Source organism: Grampus griseus (assembly GCF_964374135.1).
Source record: "Grampus griseus genome assembly, chromosome: 2".
NCBI lineage: Eukaryota > Metazoa > Chordata > Mammalia > Artiodactyla > Delphinidae > Grampus > Grampus griseus.
The window spans coordinates 166,066,154-166,080,917 of NC_139018.1; the positions used below are offsets into that span (position 1 = coordinate 166,066,154).

Below are 14,764 nucleotides of genomic sequence, written 5' to 3' on the forward strand. Positions count from 1 at the left end.
GAATACAAAGAATGTACACTAAGAAAATGCATAGATATGTACAAAATAAAGACTAGGAATTATAACTAAAAATGTTGCTATAATTCCTACCATTTTATTACAGTTTGGTTTCACTTATATATATATATATATATATATATTTTTTTTTTTTTTTTTTTTTTTTTTTTTTTGCGGTACGCGGGCCTCTCACTGCCGTGGCCTCTCCCGTTGCGGAGCACAGGCTCCGGACGCACAGGCTCAGCAGCCACGGCTCACGGGCCCAGCCGCTCCGCGGCATGTGGGATCTTCCCGGACGGGGGCATGAACCCGTGTCCCCTGCATCGGCAGGCAGACTCTCAACCACTGCACCACCAGGGAAGCCCTTTTTTAATATATTTTACTTGATAGAATTAGAAATCTCAAAGTAAACTTCCCTAGAGCAACAGTAGATGATCTCTTTTAAGATCAAACTAGATATTTGCTTCATGCCAAGTTCCTTCATCCATGCATCCTGAAAGCCAGCAGTAAATATATCTTAAGAAACAAAGGTCAAAGACAAAACAAGTAATGTCAACGCTCTTTGTTTCAGTAAACATATAAACATGACAGATGTTTCAGCATCTCTATCCCGAGGTCACAGAGAAATTATGTTCTGGTTTTCATACGTGATTTTGATGACGCGTAAGGATTTATGTGGATTGAATCAAACCACCCAGGCCTTCCCCGGTTTATTCTTTACTAAATAACTCTCCCTTTGAAGTCTGCATAAATGTTTTGAGTATATTAAAAATATTTTAGATACTAAGGTAGAAAAGATCTGTAGTCTCAAAGAAATATCCTACCATTTGCAAAAGAATATTGGAATAATATTACGGGACCTGAGATTTAAGAATAACTAAAGGGTAAGGACAATGTTTTCTGCCACATGTCAGCGATTGAAACACTTGGTACTGCCCAAAAGGGGGGAACTACCAATTCATCAATTCCAAGTTGTACATTTTCCTTAAATTTTAATATACCCAAAATCAAGATGCATCTTACAATCATGTCACGTCATGGCTTAATTTATAGCATTCTTTTTCTTTCTTAGTAGTACATAAAGTAACGGTGTTCTTTACCATCAATGATGTCTCAGATTTAACAAAATGTAACTTCTGGAGTTTCTTTTCTCTTACCTTCCCTCTTTCATTCCTTTATTTTCTTCTGCTTTTCTATTCCTTTAGTTTTCCTCCCTTTCTAGCTTAAAAAGGCACGTGTACATATATGTACATAAGATATACACATATATATGTAAAATGTATATACATATATACAAATTACATATACAAACATACTATAGATACACACACACATACACACACATATAATCCTCTCTGTCTTAGACCCATCCAGCACCCCCAAGAACTGAGGACCTCTTTTCTCCACATGTCCCTCTCTACAGAATCGAACTGGGGTCCTTTTCTTCACCCCAAGCCTGATATGGGACTCTGCTAAAGATGGACTGCCTGTCTCCAAAAGAAAAGGGGAATTCATCAGTGAAGCTGTCTAATCTTGGACTTTTGTTTTTTGGGAGGATTTTGATTACTGATTCAATCTTCTTAATAGTAACTGGTCTGTTCATATTTTCTATTTCAAATAACAAGTGTTGGTGAGGGTGTGGAGAAGAGGTAACCCTTGTGCACTGTTGGTGGGAATGTAAATTGATGAAGCCACTACGGAAAACAGTATGGAGGTTCCCCAACAAATTAAAAATAGAACTACCCTATGATTCAGCAATTCTACTTCTGGGCATTTATCTGAAGAAAATGAAAACACCAATTTGAAAAGATTTCTGCACCCCCATGTTTACTGCAGCATTATTCACAATAGTCAATATGGAAACAACCTAAGTGTGCATTTATAAATAAATGGATAAAGAAGATATAGTATACACACACACACAGTGGAATATTATTCAGCCATAAAAAAGAATGAAATCTTGCCATTTGCGACAACGTGGATGGACCTTGAGGGCATTATGCTAAGTGAAATAAGTCAGACAGAGAAAGACAAATACTATATGATCACTTACGTGTGGAATCTAAAAAAAAAACCTCATTGATACAAAGAACAGACAGGTGGTTATTAGAGGCAGCGGGGCTAGGGTGGTGAGAGGTAGAAGAAATGGGTGAACAGTTCTTGTTTTTGTTTTTGTTTAAATAAACTGAAAAAAAAAAACAAAAGAAAGGGGCATTCAACACGAGGCCCCCTTACTATGTGGAAAACTTTCAGTGAAAGGCTGTTGCAGGGTGAAGTGAAAAGTACTCACTAACACTCAGGATGCTGGATCTGGTTTATCTAACGGGTCCCCATTCCTCACTAGCATGGATGATAAAGGACTGACTTAAAGCCTTTGTTCTGAACTCTGGGAATGAGAGAGAAGAAATGTAGTTTAGCTTTCCCCTTCCTTCATGGGAATAGGTCTGTGGCCAACTCTTTGCTCTAATGAGCCTCTTTAATAAAGGTTCCAGCTTCCCCAGGGGCCCACATGCCCTGCATGGCAAATGTTTCAGTCCCACTGCAGCCACACTCTGGATTCCATTTTATCTCCAGAAAGCTTTCCCTTGGCGCTGCCAACACACAGGAATTATTAATGAATACAAGCAGGGCATGTGCAAGCAGCATGGGGGAGGGATCCAGGACAACAACAACTTGCCTAAAGTCTCAGTTTGTAAAGACTTGAAGTTTGATGAAGACTTTACTTTGCTCGCAGGTTAGTTAACCAAATTGGTGGAAAACAAAGAAATCAGAGTATAGCTCCCTGAAATACACTTTATCCTCATGTGGGCTTGTACATAAATTAACGAAGCTTTAAATCAAGGCAACGTTTTCAGAGGGAATAAAGGAAAAACACTTGGCAAACAATACATCCATGTACAAAAAAGCTGGCTGAGAAGTAACTTGCTGACACCTACTAATACTCCATCCCACTTCTCTCAAACCCTCTCGTTTCTCTATTCCCAAGCCCCTTAGAACAGATATTCCAAAAGTCTTCCCACCCCTACCCTTACAGAGCTTTCTCAGAACACACTAAACTGGGGAGCTCAACTGGTAGCTGAATGATGCCTGTTTCTTTTTGCTTCAAGTCTCTATACCCTCCAGAGTTGGTAGGGAGCTTGGTGCTCAAGATTCCTTTGAAATTCTGCTGGATCTGGCTTCCCAAGAGCAACAGCTCTAAGTGAATCCAGAGAGAAAGCAGGTGTAGGGAATGTTCTTATCTTTTGGAAAATCTCCATAGTGTAGGGGGCAAAGAGGAAAAGAAAATCATAGCTTCCCATCATTCACAAGAAAACCAGCTGTGAATACTTATTATTCACTTTTTTGGAGGGTATGTCTTCATAGTTTATTAATATCAAATATAAGACATTTCAGAAAAATAAGCAGTTAATTGTCTGTTTATGGATGCTGTCATTCTTCTAGCAATTACAGGAGCTGGCTTAACCTAGTAAGGTAAATATTAAAATAAACCTCGGGAAAAAATTATGCTGGTATGTTTGGTGAAATTTCCCTCCTTTTAACCTAATACATCTCAACCCATCAACACATCTCTAGATTGAGGGTATGTTTTAGTGGTCACAATCTTGGGCTCTGGAGTTGAACTTGGGTTTGAATATTAGTCCTCCACTTACAAGCTGTTTGACCTTGGACATATTACTTAACAGCTCAGGTCTCAGTTTCCTCATCTGTAAAATGGGTATAACAATATTACCTAATTGTTTCTCGTTTTCTGTCTACTATTGAATCAATCAAGTTTGGAGTTTTCTTTATTCTTTCTCGTCCTTTCTATTTGCTGGAAAGTTATACATAATATACATAGTATTCTTATTCTTTCAGTGTTACACTTAAATTTTTAACAGGCATGCCTAACTGAAATTTTGTAAATCATCAACCTCTCGATGCTTCTCCTAAACCATACACAACCTTAGAATGCTATTATTCTGGTCTTTTTAAATTCCACTTTGTTTTACCACCAAAATGGGTTATAGTGTTATTGTTTCAACAATTATTTGAACCAATCAAAAGTTTGTTGATTTACCTACATGCTTGTCAATCTCTTTGCATCACCATTTATTCATTTGGGTTCAATTTCCTTTTTACTAAAATATACCCTAAATATACTAAAATAAATTAGGAGATGTTTTCAGTCAGCATCTGTTATCAGGAAACTCTTCTAGAACATGACTACTGAAGTCTTTATCTGGCACTCACGCTTGAGTTCAAGATCAGCTGGGAATGAAAATCTAAGTTAACAGTTATTTTCTCTCAAAATGATACTACTACTCCACATCTTCTGATTTCTGCTGTTGCCTTTGAGAAGTCTGTTGACAGGATAGTGGTAATTCCTTTAAAAGCAATCTTCCTTTTCTCCCCAGTTACTTTTACAATCCCTTCTTTGACTCTGGGGTTTTGCCTTTCAGTTTCACCAGGATGTGTCTACCTGTGGTGTCACTGTGCTTCCTGAATCTGAATATTCATGTCTCCTATCAGCTCTAGAATGTGATTCGCATTATCTTATCAAAAATTGCCTCTCCTCAATTCTCTCTGGTCTTTCCATATGGAGTTCCTAGGTGACACATTTTTGAGCTTCTCACTCAATTTTTCGTGTCTCCCATCCTCTCTTTCTTATATTCCATCTCTATCCATGCTACCTTCTAGATAGTTTTTCAGATCTATCTTCCAGTTCAAAATTCATACCCATAACAACATTCAATCTGTTTATCATTCAAGTTACTTTCTTATCCATTCAATTAGTACCTTTTTCCTTGCTAGACATTCTATAATTTCCCTCCCCAAAGGTCTCATTTATTTTTTCTTCTCGTGTCGTCTTATCTTTCCTTTAAATCCTTTAATTTATGTCTTTAGTCATGTTAAGCATAATTATGTTATATTCTCTTTCACATAGCTTGTTTACCTATTTTTGTTATTTACTTTGCCAGCCAATCTGGCCTATGGTAGATTGTTTCTATGCATCTGTTGTGCTTTGGGTGTGTGAGCTCAGGTTAAGGGAGGCTTATCCGTGGAATCCTGCCTAGGTTGAGATATTCCTTCCAGAGAGGTTTTCCATTTGCTTCTACCAGGGAATTTGGGAGTAGTGTGGTCTGAGACCAATTTTAATATTAAATTCTCTGGTTGGAATTTCCCAGATGATGCAGGTAAAGGAAACGAAAACCTCAAACTCACATGAGGTACAGACTCCTGTTTAAAAGTTCCCACAGGATATTTCACTTTCCCACTCCAGCCCAGGCCAAGAAGGACAAGCTAGTTTGTTAGGGTCTTCCATTACTAAAGGATGGATTTTTTTTCAGCAAGGGCATATACCTTTGAAGGCACTGGCTTTGTATGAGGGTCTCATCTAACTTCCCATTTTATATGGGTCCAAGCCTTTACCATCTGCCTCTCCATGGGGGTTAAAGTCAGATTACTGAGACAACAGCTCCCAACCCTGCCTCCTGGGAGCCCCCAGTTCACACTTATGCGCTGATTCTCAGATCTTCATTCCTGCCCCTTGGATATTCCCTACCTTCTTGTGAGCTCCAATAAGCATTTAAAAGGCTTTTTAAAAGTTATTACATTCACCTAGCATTTTTAGATGTCTGTAGCAAGAGGATTTTCAAGTTGTTTATTCCATAAAACTACCACGATCAAATTCTTTGTTTGGGTTGTTAACCTACTTGAATGTATTACTTTGAGAAAAAGAAAATATTTTTAAAATGTGTAACATAATGGTGTAACACAAATAGGTGCTCATGTAATGGAGTGTTATCTTTGGATTATTAGATCAGCTGAAAAATTAGGCCCCGTAGACAAAAACATTTTTATGAGAAATAATTGATATTTGATTCTTTGTTAAATAAAATAAACACTGAATACTTTCACTAGTTTTGTTGATCTTATAAGACAAGCTACAAAGTATAGCCATTTGTGGGCATATGGGGTTTAATACATGTAATAAGTTCTTTCTTCATGCAACTTCCAGATTTTCTCAAGTAAGGTCACCGTTTCTTAAAGGCAAATTATTGCATAATGATGATAATTGTATATATGAACTTTATATTTGTCTTACATATATTTTAGGGAAAAAACCAACTCCTTTATTAGTAACTCGTGAAACAGTAAAATTTTGTGGGAAACCTTAGAAAAGACTGTGGGAAATGTGATATGTTGCAAAGGGCACAGGCTTGAGAGACAGATGGGTCTGGGCTCTGGTGCTATCTCTACTATTTATTGGCTGTGTGACCTTAGGTGAGTTAATTAACCTCTCTAAGCCTCTTTTTCTTCATCAATAAAAGAAGAGATGAGTGATACCTGGCAGAGTTACACTCAGGATTAACTGAGATAATGAATTCATCTGGCAAATGCTAAATGAACACTAGTGAAAACACAGAAAGAAGGACGGAAGGAAGAAAGAACGGAGGGAAGGAGGAAGGAAAAGTTGAAATGTTCAGGAATTCAGGCAGCCAGTGCCTCTCAATTCATTTAAAGAACAGGAGTATGTGAGGCCATGCTCTCCAATGAATTAGCCTAATGCTAATTTCTAAGTAATCTTCGTCTAGATGGTTATCACTCATGCAAATTCACTTCATGTCTCACAGGAAGTTTAATACAAAACAAAGACAAGTCAAATTGCCTAGAGCCTTGAGATATCTGGACCATCCATCCCTCAGGAAGGTCCCTTGGTAAACAGTGGAGGGCTCAAACAACTGGGACCCCTCCTGGGAAAAGAGCCCCTAAAGAGAACTATGAATGCTGATGGCTGAGACCAGGAGACACACTGCCTCTCAGTAAACTGAACTTCCAACTTTTTTCCTCAAAAAAAATAAAAAAAAATAAAAAGAATCACAGAGCAGAAGGATAGGAGGGAGTAAAACTACATGATGCTTCTGACCAGCACTCACAACAGCCCAGAGTCCTGACTGCCCTCCAGAAATTTCTAAAGGAATGAAGAGAACACCTTGGTGGCCACTGTTTCTGCTAAGATGTTTTCCAGATGTCTGCTCCCGATGAGTCGGTTTGGAGGTATGGGGGAGCACCAGACACCCTCAGAGGAGAATGAGCTATAGCCCTGTTCCCCTTGTTTGGTGGTGTCTTAATAGGTCTCTGTCCTCGGGAATGTTGAAGGAGCTCAAGCGTGTAAAGGGATGGTCAGCTCAAGACTAAACTGAGGGCAATGAATTCACCTCTGGATGAGGACAGCTTACGCTCTATGAGCAGAGAGCTGGGCTGTTCACCTCATAGCCTGGTCTATGAATATGGTTTTCCACCCATTTCTGAGGAATTTAATCAGGGGAAAAGCTGGCTCTGAGTGAGCAGACAGGCTTTTACGTGAGGTCATCTCTCAGGAGATGATCTTTGTCACCTTGGTGATGGACAAGATGAAGGACATTTTGTAAGAAGGGAAGAGAAGAGACACCACAATTATCCTTGGCTCCTACAGGATTTAAGGGTGGGACAAAAACTAAAATGCGCTGTGTGTGAGAATGGACACTAGTGGTAAAGATGGAAAGTCTAGGGCTTCCCTGGTGGCGCAGTGGTTAAGAATCCACCTGCCAATGCAGAGGACAAGGGTTCGAACCCTGGTCCGGGAAGAGCCCACATGCCGCGGAGCAACCAAGCCCGTGCGCCACAACTACTGAGCCCATGTGCCACAACTACTGAGCCCGTGAGCCACAACTACTGACTCTGTGTGCCACAACTACTGAGCCTGTGCTCTAGAGCCCGTGCTCCACAACAAGAGAAGCCACTGCAATGAGAAGCCCGTGCACCGCAACAAAGAGTAGCTCCCGCTCGCCGCAACTAGAGAAAGACCGTGCACAGCAAGGAAGACCCAACGCGGCCAAAAATAAATAATAAATAAAGTCTACTATTGCCTTCCTCCTTCATCAGAACTCTGGGCAGGCGCCCCCATAGCCCTATCCCCAGGGAAAAAAATACGGTGACTTGAAAATATCTGTCGAGATGCAGCAAAAATGATCACGATAGTCTTGGAGCTATACAAATGCAAACACTTGTTCAGAACTAGTATCACATAAACATGAGATAATAAGTGTTAGAATGTGTGCCTCTAGGTTAAAACATTGATGAAATAGAGGATGTTTAGAGAAATGGACAGTGAGAGTTAGCAACATTGTTTAACCTCACATGGATCCTAATGCTTTTAGTTTCAGCAAGATTGACAGTATTCTGGACCATAAAACAAGACTCAAAAACTTTAAAAGAATTGAAATCATACAAAGTATCCTTTCTGCAACAGAATTAAACTAGAAATCATATAGAACTATCTCTGGAAAATCCCCAAATATTTGGAAATTAAACAACAAAAAATAATCCATGAGTGAAAGAGGAAGTCACAAAGGAAATCTGAAAATAGTCTGAGTTGAATGAAAATGAAAACAATACATCAAAAATTTGAGGATGCAACAGTTAAAATCATACTGACTGAGAGCAAGGCAAGAATGCTTTCCTTCACTATTTCTATTCAGCATTGTACAGGAAGTTCAAGCCAGTGCAATAAAGCAATAAAAAGAAATACACAAATTCGAAAGAAAGAAGTAAAACCATCTCTATTCACAGAAGAAATGATTGTGTTCATAGAAAAATCCAAAAGCATCTACAAAAAAGCTATTCAAACTAATAAGAGAGTTTTGAAAAGTCATAGTATTTGATACACAAAATCAGCAGTATTTCTATATACTGGCAATAGGCAACTGGAAATTGAAATTCAAAGAAAAACTTACTGTATATAATAGTGAAACCAAGGGCAGTCATCAGTTAGATCCCTTAAACTATAACTTGCTTAATAAATAACATCCTGTAACTTGCCTTCACTGACGAAGCTTGCTTTGTTTTCAAAAACTGCATACCCTCCAAGCTTCATGTAGCTTAGACAATCTATCACAAGACGCCTTTCATCACCCCCTATAGATAACACCTCTGACATATGGATTGCTATAGTACAGTTGTTTTTTCAGGAACGGAGTTAGTCTTGCCCAGGTCAAATCAGTCAAGACCGCCAACCATTAAACTGGTTCTCTGCAAATCTGATGGATGACCATTTGACATCGTAGGACCAAAAATTCCACCCTCAGATCATCCTAACGCCGTCATTTTCTGAACATGCGTCCCAGGAAGAAGCATGTAACTCAGATACACCTGTGCAGAACACAGGTTATGCTGTAGGAATCAACAACATGATTTTTAAACTTATGTGGAAAGACAAACAACTAGAATAGCTAAAACAGTTATGAAGAAGAACAAAGTTGGAGGACACATACTACCTGATTTCCAGACTTCTGTACAGATACAGTAATCAAAACAGTGTGGTACTGACCAAAGAATAAGCACGTAGATGAACAGAACTGAACAGAGTGCTCAGAAATAGACCCATGCACATACAGTCAATTGACTTCCAGTCAAAGATCAAAGGCAATTCAATGGAAAAGAACAGTCTTTTCATCAAATGATCTTGGAACAAGTGGACACTCACTTGCCAAAAAAAAAAAAAAAACCTTGATCTGTACCATATTAACAAGTTAACACAACATGGATCACACACCTAGATCTAAATTTAAAACTAGGAAACTTTGTGAAGAAAATAGAGGATAAAATCTTCATGACCTTGAATTAAGCAAAGATTACTCAATGAAAGGACGCTCAACATCATTATTCACCGGGGAAATCCAAATTAAAACCACAGTGAGATACTATCAGCTAGCTGAATGGGTAAAAAAACAAAGAAAATAAAGAAATCCTGACAATACCTAGTGTTGCCAAAAATGTGAAGCAACTGGAACTCTCATGCACGTTGGTGGGGAAGCAAAATTATTCAATCACTTTGGAAAACAGCTTGGCAATTTCTTCTGTCTACTCCCCGTATGACCTAGGAATCTCAAGACAAATTTACTCAAGAGAAACAAAGACATAAGTACATACAGAAACAGGCAGGTGAATATTTAGAGCCGCCTGATTCATAATCACCCCAAAAAGGGAACAAACCAAACAGCTGATGAATGATTTTAAAACTGGCGCATCCAGATAATGAAATCCTACTTGACAACAAGAAATGAACCACTGGGACACACAACAATAGGGATGAATTTCAAATGAATGATGCTAAGCTTTACAGATTTACTAAGGCCACATGATATTTGATTACATTATACGACATTCTGCAAAGAGCAAAACTCCAGGGACAGAAAATAGATCAGTGGTTGCCAGAGCCTGGGGCCTGGGGAAAGGATTAACTACCAAGGGGCACAAGGGCATTTTTTGTGGTAAGGGCTGTGCTATGCCTTGATTGTGGCGACTTACATGACCGTATGCATCTGTCAAAACTCATAGAACTGCAAACTAAAAGAGGGAAATTCTATTGCACGTAAATTATGCTTCAATAAACCTCACTTTAACTTTTTTAAGATTTTAAAAGATTTTTTTAAAAAGCTGTTTGCTGGGGAAAAATACAGTAAGAATCAGAGTCAAGTAAAAAAGAAAAAAAAGTCTAAGAAGGAAGCACAGCTACTTAAATCAGGATGAAAGACACCTCAAGAGAGAAAAGATTTTTAAGAGAAGATGAAACCAATAAATTAGGTTTAAGATGTCTGCAAAAACAAACAAACAAACAAAAACAAAAAAACCCCAGCTTCATCCTGCCCTGAGAGGTCATCAGGAAAATAGAGTATCTTAAGAAATAAGAACTAATTTGCCAGATACTCAAGAGCTGAGGCAACTGAGTCAAAGAAAGAGAATGGTAGGCAGAATTCTAAGATGCCCTCCCATCCCTATCCCCCGTGTACACACCCTTTGTGTATAATCTCCTCCACGTACATGTGGGTGTGACTTGTAAATATAATAGGAATTCACTCCCATGATTAGGTGATTAGTCAATCGACTCTGAGTTCATCAAAAAGAGCTTATCTGGGTCCCCCGGTGGCGCAGTGGTTAAGAATCCGCCTGCCGATGCAGGGGACGCAGGTTCCAGCCCTGGTCGGGAAGATTCCACATGCCGCGGAGCAACTAAGCCCGTGCGCCACAACTACTAAGATGGCGTGCCTTAGAGCCTGTGCTCTGCAACGTGAAGCCACTGCAGTGAGAAGCCCGCGCACCGCAACGAAGAGTAGCCGCCACTCGCCACAACTAGAGAAAGCCTGTGCGCAGCAACGAGGAACCAGTGCAGCCACAAATAAATAAATAAATAAATATTTTTTTAAAAAGCATCACAAAAGGCAACAGCATAGAGAAAAGAGGGGAAAGCTAAGGGCAGACGTCCTTGGAGAATAATCTCTCTCAATTCCATCCAGTGGTGGCCAAGAAAACCCAGCACAGACTGGTGGAAGTTCCTCGTTGCTCTTGATAACTCACTGTCCCTACAGGTTTTACTTCTCTACCTCCACGCCCTGACCACAGTCACCCAAGTACTAACACTCCTCTCTGGGGGGGACACCCTCCCGCAGGTCTCCAGGGCCAACAGTGACATCCAGAGCAGAAACACGTCTGTATTCACTGGACTTCCTTAATACTCATTCTCAACACGGCCGTTGGTGAGACTAGGCACCAGGAAATAACCACTCAACTTTATAACCATAAAAAAAGCATGAATCATTCCTGAATCATCTTTCCCTACATGGGAAATATAATAGGAGGGTTCCCCCTGCCTAAAGAATATTATCTGAATTACAGGTTGTAGTATCTTGCAAATTAAAATAAAATACATCCTTCATCTTCATAATATTATTAGTTCTTTGATTTATAGCACTGTTCATTCTGAACATCATACAATGAAAATGGAGTAAATCATAACTTACCCTGTAACTTTTTAGTCTGATGAAATCAACCTTCATAGAGACAAATCTATCGGAATTTCGACTGATGTTCTTAAGGTGTTCTACCAGATCTGCACAGAACTTGTAGCCTCCTTTAAGTACACACAGGACCATAATGTCACAGTATCCTATGTCTTTCATAATATCCTTAGCCAGCCGTTCAATTCTGAAAGAAGGGATTAAAAGATATATTAAAGCATGACTACTTCTGAGCATTTTTGTTCCTTTCCCCAAAAATGCATGATGTACTCTACGTATTAGATTATGCAGGAGAATGTGGAGAAGGGCTTGGGAGACAGAATGTTACAGATAAAGAAGCTCTGTTGAAGTTGGATAAAGAGAAAGTGTTCAAAACATATTTCTAATAAACACATCATCAATCATACATTTTTGCTCCTCTGCATCACAGAAAACGATTAAGGTGTAAAATATGATGTCAAAGATCACGAAGGCTATCATTTGATCACTACAGAGCCTCGCTGTTAGCTTAACGACGCTATGATGGCATGTGGTGATATTACGTTCCCTGTAAAGCAAAGAAGAAGGAAATGGAGGATGACTCACCCACCTGACCACGTTAGACGAGACTGGAGGAAAAGTCAAGACCACAGTAACTATCGAAAGAATAATATTTGACTTATATTTGATGAAGATAACACGTTACCTCTATGAGAGGTGCTCTGGGCAATCTCAGTGGACACCATCTCCACAGATCACAGTTTGAATGGTGTCTCCTGAAGTTCTACCATGATGCAGCCTTGGGCTGGCATCCAACACCTAATGTGGAACTGTCATTGTATTTTTTCTCATTGTTTCATATGTATAAGTCCATTGCCCATACACCCATACAACACTAAAACCTTGAATGAAGGTAGGATCGAAGGCGCACACTTTCTAAAATATTCCCACTGGCACCTCAAACTGAATTAGATTTAAAACAGATGAAGTGAATGATGTGAAAAAATAAAATATTATATCACCTATGTTTTAAATATGTAATATATATACTTTATATATTTTTATAGTTTTTTTATTTGTGTGTGTATATGTGCATGCATATACATATAAAATGACAACCATGGGTTCATGTAATGTGTCTCAAAATATGATCAACGAAACGTACATCAGCATACCAAATATTCCTTTTATATATTTTTTTTTTTTTTTTTTTGCGGTACGCAGGCCTCTCACTGTTGTGGCCTCTCCTGTTGCGGAGCACAGGCTCCGGACGCGCAGGCTCAGCGGCCATGGCTCATGGGCCCAGCCGCTCCGCAGCATGTGGGATCTTCCCGGACCGGGACACGAACCTGTGTCCCCTGCATCGGCAGGCGGACTCTCAACCACTGCGCCACCAGGGAAGCCCCAAATATTCCTTTTTTAAAGAATTTTTTTGATGTGGACCATTTTTAAAGCCTTTATTGAATTTGTTACAATACTGCTTCTGTTTTATGTTTTGGTTTTTTTGGCCATGAGGCATGTGGAACCTTAGCTCTCCAACCAGGGATCGAACCTGAATCCCCTGCATTGGAAGGCGAAGTCTTAACCACTGCACCGCCAGGAAAGTCCCCAGCATGCCAGATATTCTATAAAAAGGGACACTTGTTTCCAGCATGATGCAGTGAGGAGGTCAACACATCCTCTTCACAAAGAGAAAGTAGAAAGTCGGACAAAACTGTCAAAAGCAACTATTTCAGCGCTCTGGAAATCAACCAAAGGCGTGCACCAAACTGAGAATCATTTATTCATGAAAACACTGAACACTGGGTAGAAACAGCACAGATCTGTGGTATTCTTGCCTGAGAATGGTCCCCTCTCCCTGGCCCCCAATCTGCTCTACTGTTCAACCGGGTAGTCAAGCAGGGTGGGGCACTGCTCACCCGATGGGGAACACCATCAGTTAACACGGCCATCTTGGTAGCATGCGAACAGGGAGGGCCAGGGGCCCCGTTATCCTGAAATTGCAGTCCTGTTTGAGCAACTACCTAGCAGACTAGTCACAGATTTAATAGAGAGTTCCAGGAGGTTACAGTCATGGGAGAGGGGCACATAATAAACTCTCCACATACCCCAAGTCAACCAGAAGCTGTGCATATGCACTGCAGAGACTAGTGTGGGCCCAGGCCACCACATATCCCTGAATGGTGGAGCCCGTAAACCCACGCGGCAGAGACACGGGAAAGCTCAGTGGAAAGTAAAAGCCAGGGAAGGCTTGAAAAAGGCTGGAAATTTGAATGTGCTTGCCAGGCTCCCACACACATTCATCAGCAAAGAGTGGAGGCCTCCCTGGCTCCAGGTGTCTGAGTACAATCTCTACCCAATCTTAGGCTGAAGATTAAGCTATTCAGACACAAGCATGAACTCTGGTGAGCAAAACTTAAAAGGAAAAACAAGAAAAATAAACTGCACATCATCAGAGGCTACACATTGTGGGGGAGACAGTTTTCACAGACTGGCAGACAAAAAAAGAAACAAAGAACAAGGGCAGGGGCTTCCCTGGTGGAGCAGCGGTTAAGAATCTGCCTGCCAATGCAGGGTACACGGGTTCGAGCCCTGGTCTGGGAAGATCCCACATGCCGTGGAGCAACTAAGCCCGTGCTCCACAACTACTGAGACTGTGAGCCACAACTATTGAGCCCACGTGCCACAACTACTGAAGCCCACATGCCTAGAGCCCGTGCTCCGCAACAAGAGAAGCCACCGCACCGCAACAAAGAGTAGCCCCTGCTCGCCGCAAGGAGAGAAACCCCGTGCACAGCAATGAAGACCCAACGCAGCCAAAAATAAATAAATATATAAATAAATTTATTTTAAAAAAGAAGGGCAATGAATAGGAAATAGTTACAAATATGGTAGAGATTAAACCAAGTATATCAATCATCATCACTTTAAATGTGAATTGTCAAAATACACCAATTAAAGGCAGAGACTGT

The 14,764-nt window shown here is 40.2% G+C and overlaps 1 protein-coding gene across 4 annotated transcripts in view; it reads right to left on the reverse strand.

Moving 5' to 3' along the window:
* Positions 1 to 14,764, reverse strand: part of PRTFDC1 (phosphoribosyl transferase domain containing 1) — a 92,812-nt gene that overhangs the window by 65,030 nt on the left and 13,018 nt on the right. For all 4 annotated transcript variants that reach the window (XM_082649162.1, XM_082649160.1, XM_082649161.1 and 1 more), the window contains one exon: positions 11,817 to 12,000. In XM_082649162.1, coding sequence (XP_082505288.1) covers positions 11,817 to 12,000 — 184 coding nt within the window. The remainder of the gene's footprint in view (positions 1 to 11,816; positions 12,001 to 14,764) is intronic.